This window comes from Parasteatoda tepidariorum, chromosome 5 (assembly GCF_982258835.1).
Source record: "Parasteatoda tepidariorum strain Cologne lab strain chromosome 5, Ptep-v5.0, whole genome shotgun sequence".
Taxonomy (NCBI): domain Eukaryota; kingdom Metazoa; phylum Arthropoda; class Arachnida; order Araneae; family Theridiidae; genus Parasteatoda; species Parasteatoda tepidariorum.
Window position 1 is genome coordinate 56070885 of NC_141759.1, and position 20453 is coordinate 56091337.

Below are 20453 nucleotides of genomic sequence, written 5' to 3' on the forward strand. Positions count from 1 at the left end.
TATATATATATATATATATATATATATATATATATATATATATATATATATATATATATATATATATATATATATATATATATATATATATATATATATATATATATATATATATATATATGTAATACAAAAATTAAATACTTTTGTATTAATAAAAGCATTAAAGCTTCATTCCTTTTCATTAAATATCTTTAGTAAAAGATAAGGGTAGAAATTCTATTTTGGGACTTCAAGGCTAAAAACATGCCAATGAATAATAATTAGATTTATACTTCAAAAGAGAAGTTATTTTAAGATCTTTCACTTCCATATAAGGAAAGATTAAACGATTTGCTATGAGTAATAAATAAATTGATGAGGCGTAAGAATACAGAAAAACGCATATGACTGGGCCTCTTTGCAACTAAAAATCATCCTATAAAATGCAGGAGCAATGTTTTTGCGTGACTTTTTTGGTGTATAATGTTTACAAACTAAACTCCGTCGGATCTGACTGGAACTTTGTCCCCCTTCTCCAGCCGGGAGAGCGGGGATGTGACTTCGGCTTCACGATCTATTTAGTAAATAAAATCTTGTGCACAACATGTTCTCATTATTCCTGCTTTCTTGACAAATAAATCCACCAAAATATAGGGGTTGTTGCCCTTACATTAGATATATATATATATACATATATATATCGAATCGTATATATATATATATATATATATATATATATATATATATACATATATATATATATATATATATATATATATATATATATATATATATATATATATATATATATATATATATATATATATATATATATATATATATATATATATATATATATATATATATACGATTCGAGAGCCTATATATATATTTAACATATAGGCTCTCGAATCGTTACGATTGAATTCTATTACGCTAAAATCCAAGCATTAGATGAAAAGTTATTAGGGCTGTTCGCCTTTTTATGTGCTCAAGTCGACACTTGTTATAATTAATAGTGTAGAGAAGTAAACTTAACGGATCTCTTTCACGAATAGTTAAACAATCTTACTTTTCGGTAGAATAGCAGAACTATATTATCATCCTTAAGTTTTAATATATATATATATATATATATATATATATATATATATATATATATATATATATATATATATATATATATATATATATATTAAAACTTAAGGATGATAATATAGTTCTGCTATTCTACCGAAAAGTAAGATTGTTTAACTATTCGTGAAAGAGATCCGTTAAGTTTACTTCTCTACACTATTAATTATAACAAGTGTCGACTTGAGCACATAAAAAGGCGAACAGCCCTAATAACTTTTCATCTAATGCTTGGATTTTAGCGTAATAGAATTCAATCGTAACGATTCGAGAGCCTATACGTTAAATATGCTAATTAATTAGTGTCGACGATATTTGAAAATAAGAAATCGATCAGAAAATTTACTTATTCAGAATAAACTTAGTTTTTTTCCGACAATTATAAATTTTCAACCCTTAAAATATGGAGGGGGTTAATATGGCCCCTATAGTTCAAGCCTTCGAAAGCTCCTTAATGTTAATTTCATTGTAAATGTAATTCATTTGGTTACATGAAACTAGTACCCAGCACATGTTTGTATCCAATTACGTGGTTGTGCACGTTCTGTTAACGTTACAACTTAAAAGTCTGGGATTAATATCACGCTGAATCAGTTTTCGAGTCTGACTTAATTGGATACCTGCAAGTGAGGTCTCAAGTGTGCGTCAAACCTGGTTGGCTAACCCTACGCTTGACGTCGCTTGCCAATATCCAATTGTCATTTCTACTGAGATCTATCTCAGAAATAAATAGAAGTTGGAAGATATGAATCAGGATAATGTTTTTAAAATTAAATGGTAATTATTATTGGAAAGGAATTCTTATTTTCTTATATTAGTTTTAAGTTTTCTTTTAAAATAGCCTCATAAGATAGATTTTTCCTTTATATATAACCTTTCAGCTTAATTTCAAGTTTGCTTCGATCCCTAAAAATTACCTAAATTAAATGTAATTTTTATTTTATTTTATTGAAAATTAATTTTTTTAAACTAAATGATAGAAATTTGAAAAAAAAATCCATATTTTCTGTATAGATACATTTAATTTATTCTTAAAGATCAACTGATTTAAATTTTTGTCGATTATTTAATGTCTGCAATTGGCATTGTGCCAAAAGAGCAACCACATTATGAATTAAATAGTATTTTCGCCAAGGGATCCCTAATATGTAATTCTCCTTTCGTCAAAGCTTAACCCATTAGAGAAAACCTTTTGTATTTCCTTTGAATGATAAGTGAAAATTTTATTAATGGGTGTCATAGAAAGTGCCTGACATCATTTTGGAATGCTAAGAAAAGAAAAGAAAATTATTTTAATTTAAAGGGGAAATATTTTTTAACAGGATTGCATTTACCCGTTAATTAGCAGTAGCGTGATGATTTTATTTCTTTACTATTATATAAAATTCTTAGATTTTCCATCTTTACGCCATTGTTGAAACCTTTTTTTTTAAATTTTCTGTACGTATTTCGTGATTGAGTAGTATTCTTACCACTTCTTCCTGATTTTCTACATCTTATTTTAAGTTCAAAGCTGTAGAAAATTTGATGGTTTAGTTATTTTATTCTAATATTTAAAAATTTAATTCAGAAGAGTTTTAACCACCACTACATATAAATAAATTTAAATTTATTTGTATAATGCATCATATTTATTATTGTAGTTTAAGCTCAATATTATTTAATTGATCAATGTAATGTGACAGATATTATACTTAACAAAGGAGTTATTTATCTAAATCTCTCTGTAATGCATGCTATTATTTTATGACTTTTCATTATAGGTCCTACTAGAAGCGGTGGTGGCTCAGAGGATAGAGAGTTCACTTCCCAAAGGGATGACCCAGGTTCGAATCCCAGTGATGGCTGGTTGATCCGAATTCTGTTCTCAATTCGTACTACCGATCACAGCGCTGACATAAAATATCCTCAGTGGTAGACGGCTCATGGGTTGGAACCCTTTTGCCGTCGGGGTAATCATGGGAGGTTTTCGTGGTTTTCCTCCCCATGTAAAGCAAATGCGGGTTAGTCTTCCACGAAGACTAGTTTATAACAATGCTTGATACAGATGTTCACTTGTTCTCTGGATTGGGTTTAAAATTACAAGGCTATGGACATTGATAGTAGTAAACTCAGAATTGGATCGGCCGTTCAACGACGATTATAAAATAAAATAAAATATCGGTCTTACTAGGACCGATGAATCGGTAAGAGGCACTTCGCAGCAACAGAATTTGAAGTCTATTAATTTGAAGTCTATTTCTCGTGCCTCATAGACTTGCTTTATATATAACCGTGGTTGAGCAGCCGACCCAATTTTTGAGATGACGACTACCAATATTCGACTCCGTTGCCTCCTAATTTTAAATCCAATCCAGAAGACTAGGGAACTCCTGGATCAAGTGGTTGAAGAAATTTGCTTTCGTGGGGGACTTTTTGGTGAACTAACCCGCATATGCTTTATATGGAGAGGAAAACCACAACAACCTCACATGGTTAGCCTGATGGAAAGGGGACTCTAACCTAAAATCCGTCTACCATTGTGGATATTTTACTTCAAAACTGTGATCTGGTGCGGAATTCGTATCAATCGGCCATCGCTTGGATTCGAACCCGGGTCACCTTATTACAAGGCGAGTGGTCTATCCCTTGAGCCACCACGGCTCTCATAGAATCATGGAAATATCATGGGGAAAAAAATCGCGTTTTTTAATTGATTCACATTTTTTTATTTTTGGTTCCAATGTTTGGTTTATAATCCCAAGAGTTCGAATTTCGCAATAATCTGCTATAAACTTTACTCTTCAAACTTTCTAAACATTTTTCTGCAAAATTATTGTAATTAGTTCAACAGGATTAGAACTATTTCTTATATGAAATATACTTTAATATTTTCCCAAGCATAAATTGAAATGCATTTTAATTTATTTTAAATAATTTGTTTGAGAGAGGTCAGCCGGAACCAATTGCTTTTCTGTGTTTTTTTCTCTCTCACGTTCTCTTCGTTCTGTTTTGCGGATATCAATTGGATATTATAATAAATTAAAGTAATTGGTGTGAGTATTTGAATTACATCCAATAAACGTTGTATTTTAACCTTCATATATTATATACGTTTTTCTAAATAAAATTTAAAAATATGAAACAAAAGGTTGGACGAAAGCGAATTTCTTTTGTTTTGAGATATATTTGAAGGTATTTAGCGAAAGCAATTGCTACCGACTATCAAAGAAACTGTTAAGAAAGCCATTAGCAAAAATTCTTTGACCTTAACGTCCAACTGAGAAAATATGAGTTTAATCAAACAGTATGCAGGGAGCCAAGAATCAAGAACTCGTTATTTTCTTAATGCATTTTTCTGTTTTTTTTTCTTTATATAATAACTTTTTTGAATTTAGCTTTCACAATAACATTTTTCTATCTAGAAAAAAATCCTTTTAATAAAAATTTAAAGTATATCAGTTTTATATTATAATAAGAATAAAATATAAAAAAAATAATGTAAAACGGAAAAAGTAATTTTAAAATTGGAAAAAATATTAACCATTCTTCGTTTAAGTTAAATATTGTTGTGTTGCTAGCTAGCAATTATTTCAAATCCAGGATCTGACATCACAGAAGCTTAAAATTATATTAAAAACTAATTTTATAATTTAAAATTAATTTTAAATTTAAGAACAAATCCTGCAGACACAAGTAAATTTTTCTCTAATTCCATAAACATTTCCTTTTCTTCTTTTGTTTCTGATGCATTGACAATTCTCATTAAACTGTCTGAAATAATTTCAAATAGATTAAGTCCCTATAATTTCTAAATTTTAAGTTTATAATTGCCCGTATTTCGAGAAATTGTTTTGCAGAATATGTTTTTAGAATGTGCAGTTTAATCAATCCAATCAGAATCCTGCAAGCGACGTCACGTCTGTGTAAATTGTAACAGCAGCCAACCAGGTTCAACAAACACGCGTGACATCACTTGCAGATATTCAATTAAATATGATTCGAAAATTGATTCAGCGTGATAATAAGCTACGGCTAATAGCTGCAACGTTTTCACGCCAAGCACATCCACGTGAATGGGCCCAACCAGGTTATTTCAGCGGTATTCTTCTTCTCGATTAACAAGCATTCAATGACTTGAATATGATACAAAATGGCTTCCATGCATAATCAAAAGATGAATTTGCAAAGTTGCCACGGATGACTAAAAATGCAAAAAGTGGTGACTAATAAAATTCAAAAAATTTAATTAAAAGAGATTAAAATTTACAACTTTTTAAAGCACAGTTTCTTTTTCAGTTTACTATAGCATGTAAATGAAAAGTTTTTTTTTTTTTTTTGCTTTCAACATGAATAATTTGAAATATAAGTTTTAGAGGTAGTTACGATTGAATAATTAAAGCAATAATAAATAAAAATGAATTGAGTTTCTACCACCTTTTAATTTCTTTATGGCCTGCATTTGATGACAGAACGATAATAGTAAAAGGTCAAGAATACCAAAGATGCCAACTTGCTCCGGATAGCAGATAAATATTTTTGAGTGGTAGTTTTTTAATGGATGAGTCTGTGTTTAGTAAATGTGATTTTTAGGGTTTTCGCTCACCACTACTTCTTAATAATTCATAGGCTTATGTGATACACCACTTTGTTCTCGTTGCGCTTTGAGCTTCTCTAAAAATTAACAAACTAAACCGAATATCTGAAAATTTTAATTTGTAGCTCTCTACCGGTTTTTACAATATTTTGTCGAATTCGGAGCAGTTGGCGTCTGTGAATACTAATATTTTAGTATACAAGTATTTCTTTACTAAATTAAATACTGATATTTTAAGATATTTTATTTAACACTAGGTTTACGGGACGCGTCATTTTGACGCATTTCGAATTTTATAAGAAAAATTACAAAACGCGTTTGCTCTTTTTTTTAATGTCTTGTAATGACTTCTATCCATTGATCGAGGTAAATATGTACTGAAGTCTATTTTCTTCAAAAAGCGTTGAAATATTGAAATTCTCTTTGTGGTATACCTATCTCTACGGATATGCGCCAATTTGACGCAATCGTAATTTAGAAAAAATTTTGAGTAAACATACAAACCTCACATCAATAATAAATAGGAATGTACCGTCAATACTTCGATCCGTTATCTCAAATAAAACAAGCGATAAACAACTGTTGCCGATGAGCAATAATAGAAAGAACAAACGTAGAATGTCAATTGATGACAGATTTTGAAGGTTTCAGTTGCTTAGTTCGAGTATTGAAAAATGAAATACTAGAATATTTCATAAATGTTTATCTCATATTTTATTTTTTTCTTATAGTATATAATTAAATTGCTTTCTAAGTGCAGAGATGCCAACTGCTCCAGACACGCCAAAATAATTAAAAAAACGGTAAATAACTAAGAAAATTACGCAATTTTACTTTACTTTACTTTATTTAACAAAAGCTGGGCACCTGGGCCGCGCAGAAGACCCATATACCATTCATTGTGAAATTACAGTAAAATTAAAAAATATAAGCAGTTTGTATACAGAGTCTCTGGGGTGACTGATATCGAAGCTTACGAATTATTTAGAAATAGTGGTGGATAAAAATCTACTAAATTGAATTTATTAAACCACGAATCAAAATTGATAAACTAACCACTTTAAAATATATATTTGCTGTCTGGAGCAAGTTGGTATCGCTGTAAGCGCTGTTATATGTGTTCGTTCATGCGTCAAATTGACGCGTGTTCGTAGAGATAGGTATATAAGAAACGTCCGTAAACCTATTGTTAATAAGATCTTATCATAAATTTATTTTCTGTGTGTCTCTTTTCTTTAAATTAACGCATTGTATGCGGATCACGTAGTATTACGTATCTGATAATGAGAAATATTTACTTGTAATTTCTGCGATCTTGCAAGCGTTTAAAAAGTGGTGGAAGAAAGCTTTGTTTCAGTCTCTTTTTAATGGAAATTCATTCGTTCTTACTACAATTATAAATAATTAAAAAAATTTCAGCGGAAAAAAATATTGAAGTTGTGAATATAGTGGCAAGTTTATGCAAGCTAAGATACGTCAGCTTGCGTCAGTTTTACCAATTGCTTCTTAATATTTTAATTTATAACAGCGGAATTAAATTGTTTGGAAAATTAGCGTACTAGCTGACAGCATACAATTGTTAAGCAATTATGATTTTCTGTTAATAATATTTTCATTGAGAAACTGATCGTAAAACTTTACAGAATGAAAATCAAATGAACAATTCAAAATATTTTTTACAACCATCGTTGAACAGTCTACCCAATTTTTGGGATTACGAATACCGATGTTCAACGACGTAGACTTCTAATTTTGAACCGAATCCAGAAGACAAGACAGCTCCTGGATCAAGCATTGGAAGAAGTTAGTTTTCGTTGAGGACTTTTCGATGGAACTGACCCACATTTGCGTTACATGGATAGGAAAACCACGAAAACCACTCACGGTTATCCCGACGACAAGAAGCCCATATATATCGAGACGGAAAAGAGTAAAAACTGGTAAGAAATAAATTTCATTTTTTAGTTTTTTCCCGGGAATAATAAAAATTCATAACTACCAATTGTTTTTAACGAATGCAATTTTTATATTGAATTGCTTCTTCGCCGTGAAAAATTTCCTCACAGTGAATTGTTATTGCTGAGAATAGATTAACTCCTCCGGAATATTATATAATATTGAAATAGTTCTTCTGCCAGTATTTTCTCTTTTCCGTCCCGCTTTCAGGTCTGTCTCCAACTCATGATCCATCTAAAACTGAGGATATCGGATGCGGAATTTGTATTGACCAGACGTCGCTGGGATTAGAACACGGGTCACCTCATTAATATAAACAATTCAAAAGTTATAAGGAATCATCGCTACCACTCCGAAGTATTCCGAAAAAAATCTGAGGGCGTTTTGAGGTTATGGAAGTAAATTCGAAAAATATGGGGGTATAAAAATTTTCCCAGTAATCCGGGTTAATCCATTAAGATGCAACGTTTCCACAACTTTTTATTTCCATGAAAGTTACAGACATATAACTCAATTATTTTGCTTTAAATTTATATATAACAAAACAATACATTCGTATTCACTTTAAAAAATAATAGCCTCTTCGAAACGGGAGAGTCATTAACGCCTTCGAACAGACGCAGAATTAGGATGGAAATAAATAAATAGCGGTCTTAAATGTATAGGGACATGGATTATTTGACAAATGCTTTGTTGTCTTTAGAGCAGTAATAAAATAATTCATTAATGTCCGTATGTATTTGTAAATACATAGTATTTGAGAAACATCTATATAAGAGAAGTGATAGTAGATATTTCTTTAATTAATTTTTTTTCCGCCTGCCACTTTAACTTAAAAAACTACTGAGCTTTAACTTCAAACATTAATATTTCTGATAACATATTGAATGCAACTCAAATTTTACATGACTTGACCGTCTGGCCACAACGGTAAATAACTACGAACTAAATTCGCAAATATTAGACAGATTTTGCTAACTTTTTAAAAGATTTAGCATAAACTATCTGAAAAAAAGCGGTGAATTATATAAGCCCACGAATTGTTTAGAAATAGTGGTGGATAAAAATCTACTAAACTGAATTTATTAAACCAAGAATCACAATTAATAAACTACCACTTGAAAATATTTATTCGCTGTTCGGAGCAAGTTGGCATCTCTGTGTTTATAAATAAAACTGTTTTTGTGTGTTCTATATTGCAATAATTTCTACAAACCACTTAAGTAACGATAATAATATAAAAAAAGTTAAAATTTACTCGAATTATGCATTTTTAATAATCTTGCCTCCTTTAACTGAAAGCCACCACACGGTATTTTATAGGTAGTTCGATCAGACCACTATGCCGGATATCCTCATATCGAACGATTCACTTAATATAAAATCTAGTTAAAATAAGAAAGTGGTAGTAAATATATGACTAAAAATTTGTTTTATTTATGAATATTATTGGTTTGCCTTATTCACTTGTCAACCACTACAGATTCAGTTCTCAAATATATATGATGAATTTCTCTCAATTACTTTTAAAAAAGGTTTTGGGTTCATGCGCACAACTGTTTCACTTCTTAAATAGTCTGCGCGGACTACTTATAAAAGACCGTGTGGAGGCTTTTTGATGTAGGAGATGATGGGTCACCGGTGACCCCCGTGGCCATTTTTGCAAAATAAAGCTTAACAATGAAGCATCTATACTACCACTCCTTTGCTAGAAAAAAAGAATTACTTTCAAAAACTTAAACTTTATGATGTTCGCAGAATTAGTTAGCAAGGCTGATGCCAAGATAATTACCACATATGAGTATCAACACAGAGTCCAAGTATCAATGATGTTGATAAATGTATTTTGAGTATTATATGTTAGTAATTTTTCAGTACCTGCCTAGTTTTTCAGTTAATTTTGATTATTGTTTCACTAGTCTTTGAAATTATGTTATTGAATGATTTAAATGCCACATTAAACTTAAATTTCTGAGCTTAAATTTTTTGATGATGATTAATATTAAAAAAAATCAATAAGCAATAATTTGAAATCGATACACATCACGTCGAGCAAATGTATTTCAAGTTATTCATTCTCATTTTCGCCTTTTCAATGTCTCAATAACAAAATCGCACAAAAATGTAAATTTTCCGTGCAGGAGAACGTTTGAAAGTGTATATATGCATACTCCATCATAATTTTTGGTTTTTCTATGAGATTCGAATTTTATATATTCGAATTTTTGCTTTAATATTTAATTTATGGTTTAATAAATTGGATTTGAAAAGATTTTGATCGCTACTTATAAATAGTTTAAATATGTATATTAAAGGTCTGATAAAATTGAGAAGCATATATATATTTTTTCCGTTAGATTTTGAAAGGATCTAAGGATCTTAGATATTTTCGCATCTTTGATTTCAAATTTTTCAAATGTGCAATTAGTTTCTCGCTAAAAGCCACAATTTTAAAGCAATTCAACAACATATTCCTAACCAGGACATTTTAGATTTCACTCGAGTGATTATTGAGCATCCCCACTTCTCTGCTACGTAGGGAGTGGTAGGAAGAAGGCGATTATACTATTTGAGTTTATGAGGCGATGCGTAAAGTTCATATGTGTTTAGCGAACAAGCGTATATGTATGCATATAAACCCCACACGTTCTTTATAAACCAGTACATTCAGAAAAAAAAATAAAAGTAGCGAAAAATACAAGTTTAGATAAAGATTGTAGCTTTTCGAACAAAACTAATTTCGGAATTAAAATCCTTAGATCCAAATCAGGTACGTTCAAGTACTCGTATAAATACAAAATAAGCCAGACAAATTTTTAAATGTAAATTTCAGGTGCTGATTCCTGGGCAAAATTAAAAATCATATTTGCTTACAACTAACTATCAATGCAATTGTTTTTTCACTACTACTAAGAGAAAATTTCCGGAGAAGTGCAGTTACATAAATAATTTTACAAAATACGAAAATGGGAAGAAACGAAAATTAAATGTTATTCCATTGAGAGCAAGCAATAATTTCAAATGCTCGAAAAATATTTCTTATCGTGCGCAATTCCTAAGCTGTATTTATAAAACTATTTTCATACATATTTTTGCAATCATCAGAGTCATGGCGTTCTAATCCAATTTTCACCTATTTGAAAACACTGAAACGATGTTTTTTTTCTTCATTCATTTGTTTTCTTATCTATTTTGATATTTATCTTTGTCTAAAAACAATAGTGTGAAATTTTCTAACGTAATAATATCTGAACGTGAAATTTTATACAGCACACAACACAAAGTACGTGTCAAGAATGGCGACTCGATGCAAAGCCTCTTGAATTTGTTTGCTACCACTTTAAAACAATTTCCAGGTCGTGCATAGTTAAAGTATATCAGGTCTGAAGAGAACTAAGTTCAGATTATAATTGTAATTGTTTTCACAAAATTTTATTTCAGTTAACTAAATTTGTAAATTGTATCTCAGAAACCTCAAATGTTGGAGGGTAGAAATAAATATTGAAGGAGATGTCTCTAAATTGAAGTGGCAGCTAAAACTAAAATTTATCCTTAATGTTTAGTTGTATACTTGTCACGACATTTTTTATTTTCCATTTAGAGATATGCATACTGTATCTGATTGCCCTAGACGCGCATGCGCATGTTTAAAAATTACATGTAAGACGAAGTGGTTGCGCTTGAGTAAATGGCATTTACGGGTGATGGCATATGCTAATTACATGCAGTGACAATGCTTCCTTTGCGGCACTTCATTGTAAGGTTTCCATAGATCTACTTTGTAGATCTATGGAAACCTTGCAATGACGTATTTTTTTTTTATGCAAAGTAGTATAAAAAAACTTTAACAAGCCATTTTATATTGCTTCTTCGTTTAAATTCTTTTTCTAAAATTCTTTTTTTTCAGAATGACATCTGGGCATAAAATTGGTAATTCACATCCTCTTGTAAAAATAGATTAACGAATGCAAACTCAAATAGATTTTAATGGCCTATTATAATCGTTTAATTAGCCAATGTAACGCTTGTCATCATTGTGAGTTTTATCACTGGGCATTATCATTTCAGAAAACACCTTCTTAGTATGGGACTTTTTCAACAAGAACCAAAATGCAGGAAATCCAACAAGGATGTGGAATTAGCGTATCACATTTTATATGGGTGCGATGTCTTTGCCCTGATACAATTTACTACTTTAGGCATTATCCATCTTAAAGAGCTATACCTTAGCTCTATTAAGGGAATGACAGACTATATAAACTATGGGCGACCCAAGAAAACGGAACTAGAAATAATTGGGTTGGGAGCATATAACACAAAATGCTATTAAAGCAGAGGTGCTTCTCTTTAGATAAGCCCAAACAAAAAAAGAAGACCAAGATGTACATATATATATATATATATATATATATATATATATATATATATATATATATATATATATATATATATATATATATATATATATATATATATATATATATATATATATATATATATATATATATATATATATATATATATATATATATATATAACGTCGTTGCCGAGTGGAAGGATTAAAACAGGTCTTAAGTCGGGAAGGAGGGTACATAATTTATTTATTATTTATTAGACAGAAGCAGTCATGAGAGTATGTGAAAGTGTACACGAAAAGTTGCGCTCCTTGGTTATATGTTAGGGAAAGGAGGGAAATCTCAGAAATTACTATTGGTTAATTAAATAGATCACGCGATTCCCACAAAGCTTAAAAGGAAAAATATCTTTATTTAATTTTATGTATAGTTGGCTAAAAATAGATTTAGAAACAAGATGTGGTTTTTTAAAAGTATGATAAAGTGCTTCGATTTGAAGAATTAAGTAGTAATAAATTAGGAGTTGTTTTATAACGAAGAAACTAACATAAAAAGATTAATTGAAGCTTTTTATGTTATATATATATATATATATATATATATATATATATATATATATATATATATATATATATATATATAGGTAACATAAAAAGCTTCAATTAATCTTTTTATGTTAGTTTCTTTTATAAAACTTCATCCTAATTAATTATTCCAAACGAAATACTTTCTCACACTTTTAAAAGCCACATCCTGTTCTTAAATCTATTTTCAGCTCAAGTATGCATTTAATTAAGAGCAGGACATTTTTCCCTTTGCTCTGTGTGGGAAACATTCGATCTATTTCATAAACCAATAGCAACTACTAAGATTTCCCTCTTTCCCTAAATTAAGACATTTTACGGATTTTACTTTGCAAGATTTTCCCTAACATATAACCAAGGAGCTCAACTTTTCGTGTGCACTTTTACTCATTCTCATGACTGCTCTTGTCTAATAATTAATAAATAAATTTTGTACCCTCCTTCCCGACCTATGACCTGTTTTAATCCTTTCACTCGGCAACGACGTTATATATATATATATATATATATATATATATATATATATATATACGGTGTGATGGACTTCTGTTGTACTTCTGGTTGTTTAAGAATATTCTCGATTTGATTTTTAACTGGAATTTGTAAGTGAAAATAATTACAATTAAAATAGAAAATTTCAAATAAATTCCCTAAATTTGTGTTACTAAATCAGAATAACGATTTTAATACCAAATAGCAGGAATTCATACTTTGAAATCTTTAACGTAATGCATTCTTTGATAATATGCAAAATTATGCCTTGGAGAGAAACTTAATTAGACCAGAAATACTTCAACTGCTTAAAATACTTGATTGCTTCAAGCCATAACTAATTAAATTTAATCAAACCAGACACAATCAATCTTAGTTAGAAAATGCTTCTTTCTCACAAACTGCCAAAGAAATCACCCAAACTACTTTGAGACAAATAATTAATACATTAAGCCCGAAAATATTAGTTTCTTGAAAGGGGAAATTATTGCTGGAGGGGCTGAGATAAAAGGATTAGATACATTACCTGTCGTATTTCTCCTTCCAGAAACATGCGGCTTCTCGAAGTGTTTCGCTTTCTCTTGCGCTTGCTGGATGGTTTCTGGTAGATGGATCCAGAGGATGATGACGACAGCTTTCCACCGTGTAACCTTTCAAATACGGGCACCTCATTGGCAGGCTGTAAGGCACACGAGAGAGATAACACCTTTTGTCAACAAACTTTTATTGTAAATATTTGAGGAAAGAAATTAGAGTTAGATAGGATTGAATTAGAATCGAATATTGGAAAAATTTCTAGGATGAAGCTGCTTGTGTAATTAATAAGAGATTAGATTTATTTTAGTTTGAAAGTAACAGCAAGATTCTTGAAATACATGCTGTTTTAAAGAATAGCTAAAAAGTTGGACAGTTCAAAGTCTTCTCGCTTTTCTTGGCAGAAGGCAAAGACATACTTGCCATCTTTCACTCTCTACGAGAATGGATTTTCCAAATGATTACAGTGATGCCAACTGCTCCTGACACGCCAAATAATTAAAAAATCGGTAAATAACTACAAACTAAATTTTGCAAGCATCAATCTGATTATTTTTGCTTGCTTTTTTCAAAGGTATAGCATGACTTAACTAATGTAAAGTCATACCCTCCAACTGCTACGGAATTTCCGTAGTTTCAGAAATCTTCTTTTCAGACGGTAGCAAAATTAATGTCTTATTATTTAAAAAAAATTATTTTTAGCGTAACTTTTCCACTATTACTTATAAAAGTGCAGGCCATATGGCTAGATTCTTAAGTTCTGATAAAAGTTTTATGAGAGATCCATTTGCTTTAAAAATTTCTACTTCGGTTCGCTACCACTAGAATGAATTATTTTCAAAATCCTCATAAGTTGGAGGGTATGTAAAGTGGTAAATTATATAAGCCTAAGAACTATTTAGAAAATAGAGGTGGATAAAAATCTACTAAATTAAATTTATTAAACTAAGAATCACAATTCATAAACTACCACTTTAAAATATTTATTTGCTGTCGGGATCAAGATGGCATCTCTGTGATAGTACACAGAGATGCCAACTTGCTCCGGACAGCTAATATATATTTTAAAGTGGTAGTTTATCAATTGTGATTCTTCATTTAATAAATTCAATTTAGTAGATTTTTATCCACCACTATTTCTAAATAGTTCTTAGGCTTATATAATTCACCACTTTATAATACCTATGTCAGGCTATGCCTTTTAAAAAGCATACAAAAATAGTCAAATGTTTGCAAAAATTACTTTGCAGTTATATACCGTTTTTTTTAATTATTTTGTCGTGTCCGGAGCAGTCGGTATCTCTGAGTACAACATTTACCGAAAGGCAATTTTACTCAAAATTATATTTTTCTTAGGTTGAAATTATAAAAAAATTTACTAAAATTACTAAAATTTATTATGCTTTTATACATATGTTGTAATTATTTATATGTGGTGGTGATCAAACTCATTTATAATTACTGTTATAATTCAAAAAGTTTATTGCAATAACATGAGTTTCGCTACCACTTTAAATATGAAAATAAAATCTTTTGGCAAAACCGGAAGGCTTGGTGGCTATGAAAACAATAAATAATTTAAAATTCGTTCTCCTTTTTCACTTCAGATTTTTTTAAAAGCATAAGTAACAATATTTAGTTTGTTACTGTTGCGTACACTCCAACATTTGAAGTTTCTGCGAAATATTTATTCTAGTGCTAGTAAACTAACGCAGGGATGCCAAATTTCTATCCTTTTGAGGAAAATTTCTTCAAGTGATATCTAATTTTATGTTTTTAATGTATGATTCTTTGTTTTGTAAATTTAATCTATTTTCCACACCAATGTTTGTAAATTACTCAATCCTTAACTTTTAAGGATTTGGAGAAAAGACATCGGAAATAACCACTCTGAATTTTAATACATCTATAATTTAACTATCACTTTATTGTTCGATCGCAGGACTAACAAATTATTCCTTGTAAATTTTGCCTAATATTATTGTTTTTTTCTACGTCTGAAGTTTATGAATTCAATTTTAAATGATTTAACACATTACTATTTAAAAAAAACTTAACAAGGCTATCAACTTTCTACGTTTTTTGGAAAAGTTTCTTCTAGTTGTAGCTAATGTTTTAATGTATGATTCTTTGCTTTGTAAATTTAATTTAAAATTATTTTCCACAGCACTGCAACTAAATGATCCGAAAGTATTAAACGTCACTTAGTTCTACCTCTCTCTTAATGTTTTGGCGAAATTATCAAAAATTAAGAAAGCTTTATTATTTATTGTCTACCACTCCAGAGATGCCAACTACTCCGGACAAGCCGATATAATTAAAGGAACGGTAAATACTGCAAAGTAAATTTTGCAAACTTTTTGCTATTTTTGTTTGCTTTTTAAGAGTCATACACGCCATCACTTCCGGATTTTCTGGAAGATTTTGTTTTCATATTTAAAGTGGTAGTATATATATTCCACTTTTTCTTTTATAAACTTAATTTTTAAATGATTTTGATCAACACTATTCTTACAAAAATTAAGCACATATATTAATATGCGTTACTATCATGGTTGTCAACTTAAGTTCTCTCAAATACAACGTATTTGCTTGCTTAAAATTGAAGTTTTAATTTAATTTTAATACCACTGGGAAAAATGATAATGGAAGGGATTAAAAGTTGGCAGGTATGAAGAGGTATAGCATGACATAATTTCTTCAAAGTGGTGATTTAAATAAGACTACAAATTATTTAGAAGTAGTGGTGGATAAAAATCTTCTAAATAGAATTTTTTAAACCAAGAATCACAATTAATAACCTACCACTTTAAAATATATATTTGCTGTCCGGAGCAAGTTGGCATCTCTGCCACTCTATAAAATGTTTTCCAGAAATGTAGTAATTCAGCTTTGGAAACTTAGAATTGCTCTTTCATCACTGGCATTTTAAAAACAGAGTGTTGATTACGACTGTCAAGTGGATATTAATTAAGAGAAAAGTTGACGTTTTGCACTCCACCATCACCTCCTACATCAAATAGCCTCCACACGGTCTTTTATAAGTAGTCCGCGCAGACTATTTAAAAAGTAATTGAGAGAAGTTTATCATATATATTTGAGAATTGAATCTGTAGTGGTTGACAAGTGAATAAGACAAACAAATAATATTCATAAATAAAACAAATTTTGAGTCATATATTTGCTACCACTTTCTTATTTTAACTAGATTTTGTATTAAATGACTCATTCGGAAAGTGAATATCATTCAAAGAGGTCTGATCGGACTATCTATAAAAAACCATGTGGAAGCTTTCAGTTATAGGAGGCGTTGACTCCACTGTCATCTTTATGGCAGGGATGCCAACTGCTCCGCTTTCTGGAATAGTTTTAATAAAGTGGTAGCCTATTATATTGTAAAATTCGCCAGAGAAGGATAGTTACGCCCACTTTTTAATAGAGCATCCAGTAGAATGATGCTGCAGCGTTGCATTTCATATGATGCTTATAATTTTTGATATTTAGTGGTGAAAAAATTACTTAAAACGAAAAATACTAAACTAAGAGTAACTTAAATTTCGCTACCTCTAGAAAATACTCTTTTACAAAGCGGAGCAAGTTGGCATGGTTGGCTATGGTGAGATAAAAAGTCGCCACTTGAAAATTTAAAATTTTTGAATAGTAATCTTTCGTTACCACATTATTTTATGATTGTTAGTTGATGTATATGTTGCACAATATTTTAAACAAATTATTGTTTACATCAATCTAAACAGCATTTTAAAGTACTCAGAGTGCAAAAGGTTCAAGTTGGAAGGAATGAATATTAACTGCAAAGATCGTTTTTGGCATTCAAATGACTTAAGTGCTTGTAAATAAGTATATAAAAAGCTCTTTAGAGAAATGTTTCCCAAACTTATGACTTTTATGTACCCTTTCTACATTTTTCGTAACGTTGAGTACCACTAATAAAAAATTAATGCATTTTTTACAATAAAAAATTGCACGAAAATTAAAAATCACAACTGACTGTTGACACTACTAATTATTAACTGTTAACTCTGCAAAAAATAGCCAATAGAAAAATAGGTAAATTTCTAATCGTAAATTTTCATGGCTAGCTTTGTTTTTAAATAATTTTTTTCTTTTTTTTGAAATTTTCGTCTGTTACGAGATATTTCGCATAAGAACACGTACCTCCACTAAACTGTTTCCGTACCCCTGGGGGTACGCGTACCACGCTTTGGGAAACACTGCCTTAGAGCAAAGGATTAAATTATTTATTCATAGTGGTGTCCGATATCATTATAATAAACTGTAATGATACCAAATGATCCGTTTTTTTTTCAAAAGAGTTAATAAAGTCGAGGAGAATTAAAAATCTATAGCTTGCAAAGTTTGTTCATTTTTGCAAATGCTTTAAAAGTCTCACCCTGCGATATTTGGCTCAAAAAGATATTCTATACTTTTGAATTATTAATAAGTTGCAAAAAGCCAAATTAATTTATATAAAATTTATCAAACCGAGAATTATACGTTAAAACCAAAATTTAGCAATCACTAAAAAAATGTTATCGAGCTGAGCAAGCTTACGTCTCTGCATCCATCGAGGATAATGTCGAAGCAAGGAGCTCCGAGCCTAGGGCTCAACACTATTCCTAGAAACGATAGGTATATACCTAGTGAAAATTAATTAAGCTGTTTTGCCTCAGGTTGAATCAATAATAGTTAATTAGTTGATAGAAAGAAGGAAATGATAAGGTGGTTTGCAAAAAGTATTTATACACGTTTCCCTCCTCAAAGCTCTCATGAATTCTTTCGAAAAGATAAATATTTGTAACTCAAATATTTCATTTTTAAAATTTATCTTAAAGAAGCAAGACATTTTTGTTCCCTGTAATACATTCACACAATTATGTATATTTTGATCTGAAATTACTCGACAGCAGTATGCGATAAGCATAGGATATTTTTTGCTATTGTTCTTTTTAATGAAAATTGTTAATTGTTAAAATAATTCGAAAATTAGAAAAAGTTGATACCTGGTTTTTGTTGCATTCTCCACTCCACAACGATAATCACAGCTCTAAAATAAATAAAAAAAAAATTATAAGTTTATACTGATATAGTTCAAATAACATTACATAAGCTAATCTTACTTTAGTAGGTTCAGGGGTGAAAGCGAGACGGAAAAGAGGAAAGGCTGGTAGTAAAACCATTTCAGTTATAGCTAGTTTTGGGGAGGAGTTTACTTATTCTTTTTTTAAATTTTTCAACAATATCTACTTTATCTTGGAAAAGAAGCAGTTTTATATATATGCCAAAATTATAAAAGAAATCTTGATAGTTACAGATATTTCATTTTTTTTCGAAAAAAATGCTGGAATAAAATGTTTTACGTACCAGGTTTTTCTCTTTTCCGTCTTGCTATATAAGGGCTTTCACCCATGAGTAGGTTGCTACAATGGATAGCCGTTTGATTTTATCAGAGTGTCAACTATCTCAAAGAAAAATATTTTTCAATGGATCTGTGAATGATCACTTTTTTGAAAACTAATTCCTATTCCTCAATATCGGATTGATTGGAGAAATTGTATCTCAAAAATGCTTTAATATCTTCGAATTCAAAATAAAAAATCACGAAAATTTTCGTGATCGATAGACATCCTTGTCCTGTATATTTTAATTATTAAAAAAGAAAAAGAACATCAATAGAACCCCGAGAAAAAAAATTACATTCCTGGTAACATATCAATTGTTTTAGTGCAGAGATGCGAACTTGCTCCGAACAGCAAATATATATTTTAACGCTGTAGTTTATCAATTGTGATACTTGGTTTAATAAATTCAATTTAGTAGATTTTTATCCACCATTATTTCTAAATAATTCGTAGGCTTCTATAATTCACCACTTTATATTTCCAAAATTTATTTATTATTTATTTACTGTTTTCTTTCAAAATTATTTTGGGGTATCCGGAGCAGTGGGCATCTTTGGTCTTAGAAAGCAATGTAAATATGAGATATATATTTATGAAATAGTCTAGTATTTTAAATTTCAATACTCGAACTAAGCAACTGAAACCTTCAAAATCTGATATCAATTGACAATCTGTGTTTGTTCTTTCGATTATTGCTTATCGGCAACAGTTGTTCATCGCTTGTTTCATCTGAGATAACGATATCGGATAACGGATCGAAGTATTGTCGGTACATTCCTATTTATTATTTATGTGATATTTGCATGTTTACTCAAAATTTTGTCTAAATTACGATCGCGTCAAATCGACGCATATCAGTAGAGATAGGTATACCACAAAGAGAATTTCAATATTTCAACGCCTTTGAAGAAAATAGACTTCAATATATATTTACCTCTATCAATGGATAAAAGTCATTACAAGAGATAAAATAAAAATGCAAACGGGTTTTTTAATTTTCCTTATAAAATTAGAAATATGTTAAAATGACACGTCCCGTAAACTTAATGTTAAATAGCTTCATCCACTTAAAAGCACTCATTTTTTTTCATTAAAAAAATTGAGATTTCTCGTGGAAAGTTCTTATTTTAGCCATATTTAACTATGCACCATTAATTTATTTGTCAACTCATTAAATTTCTGAGATATCAGAGTATGAAGTTACTAAGTGATAATTTTTGTGTGTTTTTGAACTTATGAACGTTCAAACTGCGTTTGGCTACAAACAGTTCACAAGTAACCTTAGCAAACCTGCCCTTTAGCTGAAAATTAAAACGCCAAGAGTTAGAGATTTATAGATTTTTCCGATTGGAAGTTTTCGGATAAGAAATAAAGACAAAGATATAATTTTCATTTCATAATTTATTGATTAACAGAAGTAATT

At 30.0% G+C, this 20453-nt stretch overlaps 1 protein-coding gene across 1 annotated transcript in view; it reads right to left on the reverse strand.

Moving 5' to 3' along the window:
* Positions 1-20453, reverse strand: part of LOC107449950 (uncharacterized) — a 273510-nt gene that overhangs the window by 22134 nt on the left and 230923 nt on the right. Inside the window, exons 2-3 of the mRNA XM_071185666.2 lie at positions 18632-18675; positions 13603-13755 (exon numbers count right to left, since the gene is read on the reverse strand). Coding sequence (XP_071041767.2) covers positions 13603-13755; positions 18632-18675 — 197 coding nt within the window. The remainder of the gene's footprint in view (positions 1-13602; positions 13756-18631; positions 18676-20453) is intronic.